Source organism: Mytilus galloprovincialis, chromosome 1 (genome assembly GCF_965363235.1).
Source record: "Mytilus galloprovincialis chromosome 1, xbMytGall1.hap1.1, whole genome shotgun sequence".
Lineage (NCBI taxonomy): Eukaryota > Metazoa > Mollusca > Bivalvia > Mytilida > Mytilidae > Mytilus > Mytilus galloprovincialis.
The window spans coordinates 11,724,034-11,739,356 of NC_134838.1; the positions used below are offsets into that span (position 1 = coordinate 11,724,034).

General features: G+C 30.8%; 1 protein-coding gene across 1 annotated transcript in view; it reads left to right on the forward strand.

Moving 5' to 3' along the window:
- Window positions 1-147: 147 nt before the first annotated feature.
- Window positions 148-15,323, forward strand: part of LOC143065273 (cyclin-dependent kinase 17-like) — a 56,693-nt gene continuing 41,517 nt past the window's right edge. The window contains exons 1-2 of the mRNA XM_076238757.1: window positions 148-220; window positions 5,015-5,212. Of these exons, the coding sequence (XP_076094872.1) occupies window positions 5,098-5,212 (115 nt within the window). The 5' untranslated portion in view covers window positions 148-220; window positions 5,015-5,097. The remainder of the gene's footprint in view (window positions 221-5,014; window positions 5,213-15,323) is intronic.

Sequence of the window (15,323 nt, forward strand, 5' to 3'; positions counted from 1 at the left end):
AGGAAAACATTATTATTTAACTTTTTCTCTTATTCCTCAAGAGACATTTTATATAAATCAAAGAAATTCGAACAAAATGATGTTGCACGATTTTCATATTAAACTAGAGTATTTAAGAAAAAAACTTTATGCTATAATTATATTTTCATTGATGTAAGCGACTCCAGATTTACATCTCTCCATGACTGTCTGTCACCTAAAAATGTAAAATTTGACGAAGGTAAACATATAGAATATTTTCAAAATGCTACTTCGTACATCTGATTTTATCTTTAAACGATAAAAAAATATCTCCGAATAATATCTGATGTCAGAAAACGACATTCCTTTCTGTTTTAGTATCAATATTGCCCACACAAAAACCTCCTTTGTCTGTGTAATGTCTTTTAATGTAACTTTATACTGATAATTTGGGTTGGTTCTGAAAAAACCTTGCTAGAAAAATTCAGTTGACCCTACTCCCCTGGTGTTACATATACATTTATTACCACCACTTGTTTTGACATTCTGTAATTTATTCATCTCAAGAATCTTTAGCCTCTTATTTCATTTTGTATTTTAATTTTATATTGGTGTATTTGACCATTTCATGTAAGATATAAATGATCATACACCAATAGTGGTTCAAGTTAACATATATGACACACAACATTCAGATGGTGCTTTAATTTTTTGGTTTAATTTATACCACATTTTTTTACATCCTGTCTCTGCAAGTTTATCTGTAATCAGTTGATATGGCCATAGTGCTGTAAGGTTGATCTAAAACTAGGATTTCTGTTGATCCAACTAGATGTACACACGTAAATCATAATACTGTAGTTCGCTTTCATGTCGAGCCGGCCCAACATCGATCCAGCCCATACATGTATTTAAAGTCCATCCGGGCCCAATAAAAAAAAATATTTTTAAGGAATAAAAATAAAGATATATCTTAATTGTAATTCAAAAATGTTTATGCATTTTATTAATTAATGTAAAAGATGTACGGGAAAAAAAAAGGCCTTTGACAAATAATTGTCTTTAGATGGGTATAAAACAACTACATGCAGGTTGATTATGTTTTCATTACAAGTTTTCAAGATTATTGAAGCTGCTATACATGTATACATACAAACAGACACAATCACACTCAGCTTCGTATCGATTTAGAATATTTTTTTGACTGGTACTCCAATACTTCACTTACCTGTTGTCATTCACTATCGATACTTTAGTAGCTCCAGAGTCAATGTAGTTTATTCATATTTTATTATGTGGCCAGAACGACGTAGGGCCGGATCGACATGGGCCAGATCGACTTGGGCCGGATCGACTTTGGGCGGGATCGACTTGATGGAAATACTGATCCTGTGTCCTCTTTTTGCATACTAGGATTTGAAAAATCTGTCTTCTACTATTATTTCACATGTCTATTGAGGTTACTTGGCCCTGCACCTTTAGTTATGGTTCATTGACTTTGGATTATTTGCATAGTTTACATGTTTAACATTGAAACCTCTAGGTGTGTTGAATGATACCAGTTCAGATTATAGAAAGTAGTGTTGTTTTTCCTTGTAAACAGAAATAAGGCCTACTTCCACTTGGATATTGGCTATATTAATTTGTAACACAATAAAAGAACAGTGTGCAAAAATGAATTACCCTCATACAAATGCATAAATGATAAAGAAAACTTGTACACAGATAACTTATAGAGGAGAGAAAAACTAAAATTATGCGCAATGAATGAACTCTGGTCTCTGGACGTATGTGAGCATAGAACCAAGCAAAACAACAACAACTGCTTGCAAAACTGCAGTTTTCTGAGCAAAACATCTCTGTTAAGATTTAAGTACATTTTGTATCTTGAACTATCTTGAAATCCTTAGGAACGATATTTGTGGTTTGATTCTACATTAACTGTTTTAAAACAAATAAGATGGGTATGATTTGGCCTTTACTTAAGCTTTAGAAGGAATTGACAGGCCCAAATTTTGTGGCAGAGTTAATATATAAAAATACAGAGGATGTGGTTTGATCATGTTGATAGCCAATAAGATAATTATCCACCAAAGTTCAAATAAAGTGGATTTAAGCAATTATAGGCAAACATGCAAACTTTAACCATGAGATAAACAAATACAGAATAGTCTGCTATAAAACTAAAAGGATCCCACATGAAAAATATTAAGCATGTTATGTGAGATCTTAACCCTCCTTTTAAAGCTCTAGCCAATGTGAAATCAACTAACCCACAGCAATACACACAGTAAAACTCAGTTTAAATGATGTTCAAGTCCAATGTTAGATCAAGTACAAGTACAATGTAACAAATGAAACTTAGCAAAATGACAATGACTAACATACATTAACAAAAGACTTCTAGTAGCTTGTACTGGCAGCTCTAGATCTAGGCCCCAATTATACTGAACGAAAGATTAAGTCTTCATCATACATGTATGAAAATCAACCAAAATTCAGGTTTACGGATCAGGCATGCCATTGACTGGTTTTAAAATAAATGTGTTTATTTCTAATGCCGAAATCTATTTGGTGAATCAAAAAAAAACATTCCTTCTTTTATGACATGCAATTGACAACAGTATTATTACTGCATCCCTTGTGAATAAGCTAAGTATGTTTAAAGGTTTGGTTAGTCTTTGAGGTGAATGATGACATTTTTGGTCTTTTGTATTGAATATAATTACCATCAATGATCATGATGGGATGTTAAATACATGAATATTTAATATGTCTGCACTTTGATTAAAATCATTTATATTTACAAATTATATTTGTGTACAGATGATAAAACTTAGTAAAAATTTTGACAAGTTTCTGTTGTTTTGACAAGTTTCTGTTATCGGGAAAAAAAAACTGCTGTTTTAATAATTTTTATGTAACACAGAGATTTCTTTCCTTAAAATTAAATGCTTATGTACACAGGCCTATTTAACAAGTTGGGATATAAAACACCATAATTGTCGATCAACATGTATTGTCCATGACAATCAAAACAACTCCCTTTTATTATTGTATAACAGGGGAACCAGCTAAACTAAATTTATTTTTGTACCCTCTTTGAAACAAAACCCCACAAAAAAAGGAATCTCACAATCCATAAAAGTTTATAAAGTTCAAGAACATAAAATGCATTTAAAATATAATTATCTAGTTCCTGCTACAATGTAAATATGGCTTAAATAAAGGCAACAGTAGTATACCGCTGTTCGAAATTCATAAATTGATAGAGAAAAAACAAATACAGGTTACAAACTAAAAATGAGGAAAACGTATCAAATATAAGAGAACTACGACACAACAGAAATACGAAATTAAAATGTAACACACACAGAAAGGAATTATAATATAACAACGGCCATTTTCATGACTTGGTACAGGGCATTTTAAGAAAAAAATGGTAGGTTGAACTGAGTTTTCAAACTTTTCCAGGAATACAGGTGTGTCTTTACTCAAGAGTTATTTATGTTGTGTAAACACAGCCATATTCGTCAATTCTTTTTGACAAACCTTAAAAGTGATATACTTTATATGCTTACTAATCCCTTTTAGGTCATGGGTTCAAATGAATATGAAAATTAAGATGGATCTTTTCAGTATTGATGATATGCTATTGGAAATTTGACATTGGCCCTACCAAAGATTGATCTCTCAGCCTTGAAAGAAACAAATTGGTTAAACAGTCAGATTTTTGTTTCAAATTACTGGCAGTATCATGATGAGTTTTATGAACAATATGAGATGTTACATGTAGGTAGACATCAACTAGACAGCAGTCCAACCATAGATAAAAAAATATATATCTAGAAATATTGTGGAACAAATATATTGATATGGTACGATGACATGTCTGATGGACATTATTACACAATGATATATGGCAATTAATCCTAATAAACATTGTTCCTGTCGTTACAATATCTACAAATTATCTGACTTGGTTTGTTGAAATCTTACCGGGTATTTATAATCTTGTTGAAAATGTTCTGTGGTCATAGTGGTAACTAATCCAGTCCTTTGACATGTTTATAGTATTCAGATCAGATCTGAAGAAGCAGATGCAGATAATAGAAAAGGCCTGGTGGTGGTCTTTGACTGTAACCGCTCTTAGGTCAGGTTGTTATCTCTTTGACATATTCCATATTTCCATTCTCAATTTTATTAATAAAATTATCTGACAAAAGTCTAAATATCTCACTGGCTGAGTGCTGCCATTAAAGAATTTTATGCTTGACCATATTGTATGCTACATTTTGTGTACCTACTTCATGTACATCAACTTAAGGTATAACCTATATATATGGCAATAAACATTAAGTTCGTACACTCTAACTTGAGGTGACTTATTATTATAGTGTATCATTATGATATCTGATGACAGTAAACTATAAATGTACATGTACATGTACTTTCAGGTAAAGAGTTGGTAAAAGTAAATATATAAATATCTACATCTGCATTTGTAATTAATTAATATTTCCAATTGCAAATAATACATGTAATATATACAGTGAAAGGAAAAGTCAATAATGTGGGAAACTATAGCCTTTTGGTAATTAATCTGACAAAAATAATTTAGCTTTGTCAGCATTCACATTTTACAGGAAAACCAGTTCAACAATACTTTGCTGCAAACATGACAAAGTTGTATCATCATGATCATGCTTCAGCAGATAGACTTCTTTAAAAAGTGGTGGTCCAATCAAAGGTTTGACCTTAAAAATAAAAAAAAAAACAGACAGACACACAATTTGGTATTTTTTAATACATGTACAAATAAAAGTGAGAACCATCAAATTTTATTTGAAGGATGACCAGGATTTATTTGTTTTCAAGAACTCTGACTAGCTGTAGGTCTATTGAAGTTTCTTTAGTTTCTTTAGTCTAGTAAAACAGATGTTTGGTCTTTTTTGATGAACAGAAATGTTATATATATCTGTATATTATGCTGTACTAAATGAATCTTAAAAACCATGTAAACAGGAATCATTTGTGAAATTCTTTTCTTCAGATAGTTCTCTATGAAGTCAATGAATTTTATAAGAAATCACCAAACACTGAATTGGTGTAAACCAGCCCACCGGTGACAACACAATGATCAAAAGAATCAAGCGACGGTTATCTCATAGCTTCAGTAAAGACCAGAATGTGGATGATAGTTTGTCAGATTTGACTATTGAGGACCATGGAGCAAAGGAAAATGGATCAAGTAAGAATGGTCAAATTTCACATTTCTCAATAGGGCTCTTCAGGGTTAGTTTGGCAGATTTTCATAATAGAGGTAAAAATGGTGTGAAAAATACGGGAAAACATCATTAAAACAGAGCAGTTGCTTAGAAACATGCATAGGATTTCCCATACTTTCATACAATTTCCACCTCTTTCAAAAAAATCTGCACCCTATCCAATATGGCAGAACTAACTGTGAAGAGCCTATTGTGCAATACATGTACATTTTTAGCTGCACATGTTCATTTGTATATGCAAACATTACCATTTTTTGCATGTTTGAATGAAATGAAAATATAGATAATGGTGATTATAAGTGTCAATGCAGAGACAGCAACCCAATGAAATATGTATGTTCTTACATAGGAAATCAGATTGTAGAAAGTGTCACAAATTTCTTTTGACCTCTGTCATGTTATGTACATGTGACGATCCTCCTAGAGGTGACTTTTTGTGACGATCCTCCTAGAGGTGACTTTTTGTGACGATCCTCCTAGAGGTGACTTTTTGTGACGATCCTCCTAGAGGTGAGTTTTTATTTATCAGACTTTGTTGTTCTATCTATATACATGTAGCTTCTCTCATCCTAATCAGTGAACTATAACAGAGTTATTGTGATGCTTGTTAAAAGAAATGTACTGTATGTTCATTGATCAATTGTCATTGATTTATATATATATATTTATAAGAAATCAAAATAAGAACTATTTGAATCCTCAAATATAGGTTTTACAATGTACACAAGATCTTTTCAAGTAGAACATTAATTTTTGTATTTAAAGTTTTATTTAGTTATACATTTTTTTGTACAAAGTAACATAAAACTTGCAGTCTTTCCAATCATATACTTATATTTTGTCCTGGAATTAATACATTTAATTGTGTTAAATTATGCTTCTGTCAGAGAATTTTAATTATGTATGACAATGTGCATGTACATCCTCCATGTACAGGATTTTCTCTGTGTTGTTGACCCATTGGTGGTCTTGTGCTGTTGTCTGCTCTTTGGTCAGGTTGTCGTCTCTTTGACACATTCCCCTTTCCATTCTTAGCTTTTCAGTTGTAGAAATATTTTCCAAAAGCTTTCTTATTGTTTCATGACATGGTTAAGGCTTTTTTAATTGTTTGAATATTGTCATGATATACATATGCATTGGTCAGGTTTAATTTTGGGGATGTGATCTAATCTCAACAAAATTTAGTAAGTACATGTATGGCAGTTTGAAAGATGTCATGACTTTGATCCATCTGGATGGCTGGATGCTCATTTTGTCATAATTAAGTACGTTTATTTTTTTCAGTAGCTGAATTTATATGTAAGAAGTATTTTTTTTTATCTGACTGTCACATAATCTTGATGTTCAATACATAGACGTAGATTACAAACATGGTGGTTGTTACATCTTTTCAAAAACTTTGTTTGGTTATCAAAATTTCATAGTAGTAAGTTTGAAAGAAAAGGTTTTGACATGGATTAAAGTTTGGTAACATATTAAGGAAATAGTATACAGCAATGTTTAATGTATGTACTTTTAAGAATAATAGCGTGTTCAGGTTGTTGACAGGAGTATTGACAAGGACTGTTATGTACCCCACACCCAACATTCTTTATCTTTGTAAGATTATAGAAAGGATCAGATTTACTATGTATAGCAGTATGCACGCTAAATTGTGACATAACTATTTTCTAATCAATCAGATAAATATATGTTCAAATACAGATTTACAAAAATATTTTGATGACAACATTAATTTGTCTCACTCCTCTCACCTCATATGACCTCGGGTTATAAGAGAATGTAGGTAAAAAACATATCAGAAGAAGAATTATGTCACAATGCAGGTGACATAATATTTTTACATAACACACCTGGTACAGTAGGTTTGTACTTATCTGAACCTAATTCTTAAGATCATAACAAAATTCTTGAGGGAAACAGTTGACCTTTATGCTACCATATTGAATACCTACCATGAATACTTATGACTACTGCTGCTGACTGAATTAGCTGTTATATTTCACAGTGAATTCTTGTAAAAGGCTCCGTGTTGAAGGCCGTACATTGACCTATAATGGTTTACTTTTATAAATTGTTATTTGGCTGGAGAGTTGTCTCATTGGCACTCATACCACATCTTCCTATATCTATTGATTGAGGGTGATTCACTTGGAAATATATGTTATGTACAGTATGTTCAGAAGGTATTATTTGAAAGGACCATAAAGAGAGTGATCTCCCCTAAATCAACAGTAATCACCTTGTTTCAGAAGTTTGCTGGTCACCAGCAACATGCAGTTAAAACATTAAAGATAAGCAATGTCAGATTCTTGGTCAAAGGACAGAGTGTGATGAGGAGCTTACTTGGTCTAACTTTTCCTTTACTTGAACTTTTTATTTAAAGTTTTAATTAATGTATTTGTTTTTAAAAGTTGTTTTGACTTTCCCTAAAATGCAGTTTTGACATCACAAAAAAGGTCCTCCTACATGTCCTTTGTGTTTTTTCATGAAAAATACAATGATTTTGATATTTTTTGTAGTTTTTCATTTGGACTTATAAATAAAGACAGCAGACATGCACCAATTGAATATTTACTACAATGTTTGTCTATATGGACAATAACTTTCATAACTGTAACTACTTTTGTAAATTTTTGATCCACAAAAGGTATAAACTCAATCCACATTAAGGTTTGGCATATGATGTGCACACTTCTAGAAGTCTATAATTAGTATCATTGTGTTGTTTGGTTGGTTGCTGTCTCATTGACATGAACTTCACATTTCTGTTTATTTGTATTGAGTTAAATTAAAAATCTCTCAACATATATTCTAATCCTGGAAGCTTTGTTGAAGGGTATTTCGAGTTCTTTCAGGACAGCTATACTGTTGTGTGATACAGGTTATCTATTCCCCTTAGAAACTATTTCAGACATGAGGAGGCTATGATAAAACACTTGTTGTTTTGACATATCATAATGACTTTGTAGTAAAGATGAGGTTTAGAATTGAGCCGTAGGTAAACAAGTTATTCCAATACAATTTGGCTGTAATTGGAGAAGGATATTTTGGTTTGTAGAATGTAGGTCTATAGGTTTTAGGTTATCTTGAAAGTTTCTATCTATCAATAGGTGATAAGTTTTGATCAACTTTACAATTTTTTATCAGATTGTATTTGCCCTCTTGGGATACCATTTAAAAAGGTTTTCATCTGCTTTGATAGAGAATAGATAATTGAAGTGTCCAGGAATTGGTCTATAATTCTCTGTTGTATTTGTATGAGATCAAGTATTGTCAGGAATTTCTCAGAATATAAATCTGTTTCAGTCTTAACTAAATACTTTTAGAGCTTTTGATTGCAGTTTTAAATTGAATTATTTTTTTTAATTAAAAGCCTTACAATTTATTTCTAAATGATCCTATCCTTAGATTGGATCTTTGCACAGTGTGTTATGCTCTGTATAAGATAGTAGCAACCATTATGTATTTTCATCTGTTAGTCTGTACATTGGTCCCTCCGGTTTCTGGTTTAAATGTTTGTTTATTTAGTATCCATTATGTTATAGTCACTATACATCAACTTGAAACTTATAAAACATAATCATGAGTATGTGAGCTTTTTAAAATATATACTAAATTAGGCATTTTTACCTAAATTTTGTTGTTCACTGAACATGGAAACGTTAATTGAGTGTCAGTGGTGCATTGTGAATTTGTGACCTATGTATACTTTCAATGTTTTTACTTTAATCTGTGGATAATCTGTTCTTTAATTACAAAATAAAAATCAAATCTTAAGTATTAACTGATATGACTATCCCTTTGTAATAGTACTGTACCTTCAAGGTAAAATTATTATAAGAAGTTGGAACCGTCATATATGTTAAATATAATACCAGATTACTTGACTGATTTCTGCTCCCTTAATGCCCAATCGTATATAACATCTAAATGTATATTCTATTTCAATATTTTAACCAATATTATGATATCTATTGTTGATTAACTTTATGTCTCTTAATTAGAAGTAGTGGTTTGATCAAATCTTTGCTATCCAAGGGTTACAATCCAGTCCCCTTCTCTCTACCCTTGACAGATCTTTTATTTACTTTGAACTTCCTTATTAGAGAATTCTAAGTTTCAGGTCTTTATACAAGGTCTGCCTGTGCCATATTAACTGACTATAAATGGTTATTCCCTAGATTAAACCAGAGCAGCCTGCTTACCATCCTGATACATTTTGTTCATTTCAAACACTAAATTTACTACTTAAGATCGGTGATTCTTTTTGGCCACTCTGGTTTTCCTGAACCAATGAAAACTGGTGGCAATAAAATAGAACAATATAGTGTTGAAAGTGGTGTTAAACACCAGTCAATCAATCAATCAATCAAACACTAACTCATATCATTAAAAATTTTGTATTATATTCAAATTTTTGATTTTTATTTTATTCAACTTCCTGTTGATTTATCTTGTTTATGCTTATTGCTTAGATACATTTTCTGTTTACATTCATGTAAACAACAAATATGTTTACACATACTAAACTAATACTTATGTTTATATTTTATAAAGCATTATTTCTTTGACCCGCAGCTTGACTCAGATTTTGTATTTAATCATGTTAAATTGTTGTTTATGTTGTATATCCTGCCTTTGTCAGTCTGATTGGAATCTGTGCTGTTTTTATGCCAACACCAATAATTATAGAGAAACTGACAGGAAACACTAAGCTTAATGTTGGAAATCATCCATTTATTGAACTTATCATTGGTTACTGCAAGGATGGACACAGGTTTTCACAGAATATTTTAGATTTATAATTATATGTTGTAGTTTCTCATAACGTTGTCAGTGATAGAACTCTTTCAACCATTAAGATCTTTCATTCAACCATAAGAAATTGAATTCAAAAATATTTTTTTCAACCATTGAGTAATTTTATTCGACCATTGAAAAAGTCATACATGTACTTTGACCATTGAAGAAATCTGGAGAAGCCATTTATTCAACCATTGAAGTCATTCTTTCAATTATTGAAGAAACCGTTCATTCCACCATTGAAGAAGTAATTATTATTTCAGCCAATGAAGAAGTAATTATTATTTCAGCCATTGAAGAAGCCATTCATTTAACCATTGAAAAAGCCTTCCCAGCAACTTTTAATTCAACTGATTCAATTGTGCATATAAATTGAGATATTATATGTTGTTTTTCAAAAATTTACTCCTTTTCAAGACTATAGTTTTATGATATAAATGCCTGAAAGAAAATTATGAAAAATTGGTTTTATGAAGCTAAATTGCACTTGCAGATATAAATATTTTTTTATCAGTTGCATCACATCAGAAAGTTTTCCTCATGCCATGATCATGCTTGTTTTCTACTGTAGTTATCTAAAGAGTTTGGGTTGATCAGCATGCATCAGATTGTCTTAATTGATTAGTATGTAATCCATTTGTGATGTAACATATAAATGTATATGACCTATATATATGTAACATCTATTTTGAGAGGTATTTTATTTCCTTTCATTAGAGGCAGGATTATTTATTGGAACTTCAGAGGGAGATATATATATATAGTAAACATGATAGTTGCTGCTGTTGAGGTTCAAGATCTCACACCTTTAAGATGTTTCTGCCTCATGCCTACGCGAGGAAAGACCTTATTGTTTTTCTTATGTTTTTTTTTCTTTTCTCTTTTTCTTTTTTTCCTTCCAACATTTATTTGACATGCCTGCCTCTTGTTTCTGTTGAAGTTATGAAGACCAAATATGGACCATCGATAGACCTCATCATGCAGTAATTTCTTGTTTTGGCAGTACTTTTGGTTCATTTTTGTTTCATCTTCTCTTTGACATTTGTATTAGATTCTTGATTTTCGAATATTTTGGCCTTGATCGTAACTGAAGAGACATTATTGTACTTCTAGTGCTATAAACTTGGTTCCATTAATGTTATATAATATATTTAATATATATCTTTGGTCTGACTTCAAGACAACTTTTATCTTTCCAGTCTATAAAAAATAACCATAAAAGAGATACTGCTAGTCATGCAACTCTTCTGGTATAATTGTTTTCATTAGTTCATTCAAGTCAAAAATAACAATAGGGTTACATACAGCTTTTTTAAAGCAACTTTTTCATATGAAAAGATTCAAAACATTTTTATCAAGGTAAAAATTACCTTCATATACTACACGTACTAAATATTCTTGGAAATTTTTTGTAGATCTTTTCAACATCTTAAAATGTGTCTTTATAAAACAATTTAATAAATAACTTCCCTTGTTTTCTATTGTAGAAATTTAGAAACAATTTTAAGCTGTTGTTGCTTTAAAAATATTGAACTTGACTTTCAATTCAATAAACAATACAAAATGAAATAGAAGATGCTAAATATTCAATTAATTTATTCTATAGAAATGTTCTTATCCAATGTACTACAATATCACAGTAAAGGCTGGATTTGAAATTATGAGAATCTGTCATTTTAAGATCAGAAGTCACTTGGAATAAAGAAAAATAGATAAGAGTACAGTCTTATACAACTTTATTATATTGCTCACTTCAAAGTCTTAATTGAAAAGCTAAGAAAATGTTCAGATTGTATTTCAAAGATGCTCTGGGGTGGAAATTGACAAGTCTAGACTAAGGCAGCCTGGCTATGATAACTGTAATTGAATCGAAAATTAACAATTGCTGTTCCATTAGGGATTATTTCTATAACTGTAGAAGTCATACTTAACATCGTTTTATTTGGATTTAAATTGGTATGAATGGCATTAGAAAAGTTATAGATCTTCAAAATATTGACAGATTGTGACTCATTGAAATACTGAGTAATTCGTCTGTTTCATGCAATTGTCTATTCCAAGATCCACAATTATTTCTTCTTTTTTAATGTTATTTTCAAACATTTTTATAGAAAGATGAGTATTTGTAAATGTTATGTTGTCACCAAGGAAAGTGAGAGGAGGAAATTCTGTTAAGGGATTCTGATTACGTTTTGTCACATGTCGGTGACACTATATCTAAACAGAAACTATAATCGTGTAACAAAATGACGTGTTTTGAAGTAATATTTCAAGATAAGTATTGGATAACAAAACAATGTAATTATGAGAATAAAGAAGTGTTCTAACAAACATGTTTTGTCAATAGTTTCTACTTAAGTTATTGTCAGGAAGTTTTCGTCTAGACTGAACAGTTGGTCAGCATTAGTACCATATGTTTATATTATTGTTTACTGAATGCATAATTTCTGTTTGTACTCATGCATTTGGATGTTTGTTTCTTATGATATAAGTTTAACACAACAGCAGCTGGTTGGTTGTAAAAGACATGTAATAACAGAAGTAGGACAGTGAACTCTGTACAAATTGCTGTTAAAAGTTTTCTACAACGTTGTTGGGATTGTCTACTATCCCTTCACATTGTCTGTTTTGACAGATGAACTCCTGTTCTAGAAGTAGTAGTGTCTAATTATCTTTTGTCTACTAGAATTGAACCTGTTATAAGGCTTGTTTCAAAGAAAATTGATTGGGCTTCTGGTCAATGGCCATATACTGACAAGTGTGCAGGTACTATTTTGACTGCCCGGTTGTCTGTAACAATATATTATATTGAAGTGATATTTTTTACATACAGGTATTTTTGTCCCAAAAAATATTTCTTGTTCTAATCTGGCCTTCAACTTTGTAAATATTTCATCAAGAATATAGTCTCAGCAATGATTTCATTATAAATACAATGAACAAAATGAATGATGGGGAATTCTGGAGAAAATGGTTTTATTGATTTAAAAGAGGAAAGTAAATCCTAACTTAATTATCAAAATCTTAAAAGTTTCTTGCTCAACCTTCATAAAATACTTTTGTTGAACCTACGTTTGACTTTATTAAATTCTTATGTAATATTATCCAATAAAAATATATTCAACTTTAAAAATGACATTAAAATTGATTTTAATCTAATAGTATATCTAGTGGAATTGACTAATAGTTTTAGATTTTCTGGTTGTATTGATTTGAAGGACATCAGCTGTTTATCTGATATTGTAAGGATTCTATTGGATTATACTTGTCACAAAACTTCAAGTCCTTTATAATTGTTCAATGTTTTGAGAAGACAATTAGGGAGGAGGTGGAATAAATAAAATTTATATATACATGTATTGTATGTAGGACAAGTCAAAAAGGGTTTAATTCATTTACACAAATTGGGAAGTCTAATAATTGAAAAACCAATTAATATTTATAGATTATCCATGGTTGAGATGTAACAGAGAAACATCCTTGAGTTTGAAAGACTATAGATAGCCTATTTAACACTATTTTGCCTATGATGTCGTTTATGTTAACATTGACAGCGTCACATGTGCTCTTAGGAAAATTTCTATCTCAAGCAAGAAGCATATGAAAAATTATCACAAAAAAGTTTGAATGAAGTTTTTGCAAAATTATAGATTATTATTGGTCATCTTAGGGACGACATCAAAAGATCGATGTAGGATAAAAAACTTAAATCAAATAGTTTGGGGGTGGGGGGTTAAAATTCTGCAAGTTTTGTATATCTAAAATCGATTTTTACATATATCCCTATTGGTAAATCAATTTTTCCCAACTTAAGTTAAGAGGGGGGGTGGGGGGTCAGTGAAAAAACTATGTGAATTAAGTTTTTTATCCTACATTGAACTTTTGATGTCGTCCCTTACTGAGATTAATTTTTCTCTTGAGCCTATAAGGCGAAAGAGAGAAAAACAATCAAGTTGAGATGACCAATGATAATCTTTTAGTTATTTTGCCTATTACAACAGTAAAATTTACAGGAAATTATCAGTAAAATCAAACAAAAATTTCGTAAAATAGTGATAATCATTGATATTCATGAGACACCAACTTTTGCAAATTAAGGTGACTTATACTCTGAAGCGGGTTATTTTTGCGGTTGTAAAATTTCACGATTTTCATGTAATAAGGTAAACAAAATATTTTGGCGGATATCGTCTTATATCAATACCTTTGCATGTACATTTTTAAATTGGCAGAATTCATTTTTTGCCCGAAGGCTAAAAATAGAACATAGGCGTAAAATGCAGTTTTTGGCTTTTAACTCTAAAACCAAAGCATTTAGAGCAAATCTGAAATGGGGTAAAATTGTTTATCAGGTCAAGATCTATCTGCACTGAAATTTTCAAATGAATTGGACAACCCGTTGTTGGGTTGCTGCCCCTGAATTGGTAATTTTAAGGAAATTTTGCTGTATTTGGTTAATATCTTGAATATTATTATAGATAGAGATAAACTGTAAACAGCAATAATGTTCGGCAAAGTAAGATTTACAAATAAGTCAATGTGAACAAAATGGTAAGTTGACCCCTTTAGGAGTTATTGCCCTTTATAGTCAATTTTTAACAATTTTCATAAAATTTGTAAATTTTTATTAAAATTTTCCACTGAAACTACTGGCCCAAGTTCATTATTGGATAATTGTAAGCAGCAAGACTGTTTAGTAAAGTAAGATGTACAAACACATCACCATCACCAAAACACAATTTTGTCATGAATCCATCTGCTTCCTTTGTTTAATATTCACATAGACCAAGGTGAGCAACACCGGCTCTTTAGAGCCTCTAGTTTTCTATCCACGAAAATAAGCGAAAATTTACACTCTGCCAAAAAATAACCTGCTATAAGGTATTACCTTCATTTATCTTCATTTTGTGCATAGATATTGAATAGTTACCATTAAGTTTTGGTAAATGGTTGTCAACCATTGGTTGATCACATTAACCATCATTTATTAAGATTTGAATATAAAAACAGATATAAATGAATAACAGAAAAGGGCTGGGAAGGGATAAGCTTCTTTTTTTATATGAACCAATCATGTTGCTCAGAATATTAATTATTTTTTGCTGAAATTACATATATTTGCACAGCATTTTGGTATTATCAGAATTGATGTTTAATATCAGATGAAAAAAGTTTTTATTCAAATAAACATTCTGTTTGAAAAGGAGCATTATAGAGCAACAGTTGATGTCTTTGGCTGTGCATGAGAATCCTACTAGACTTATATGT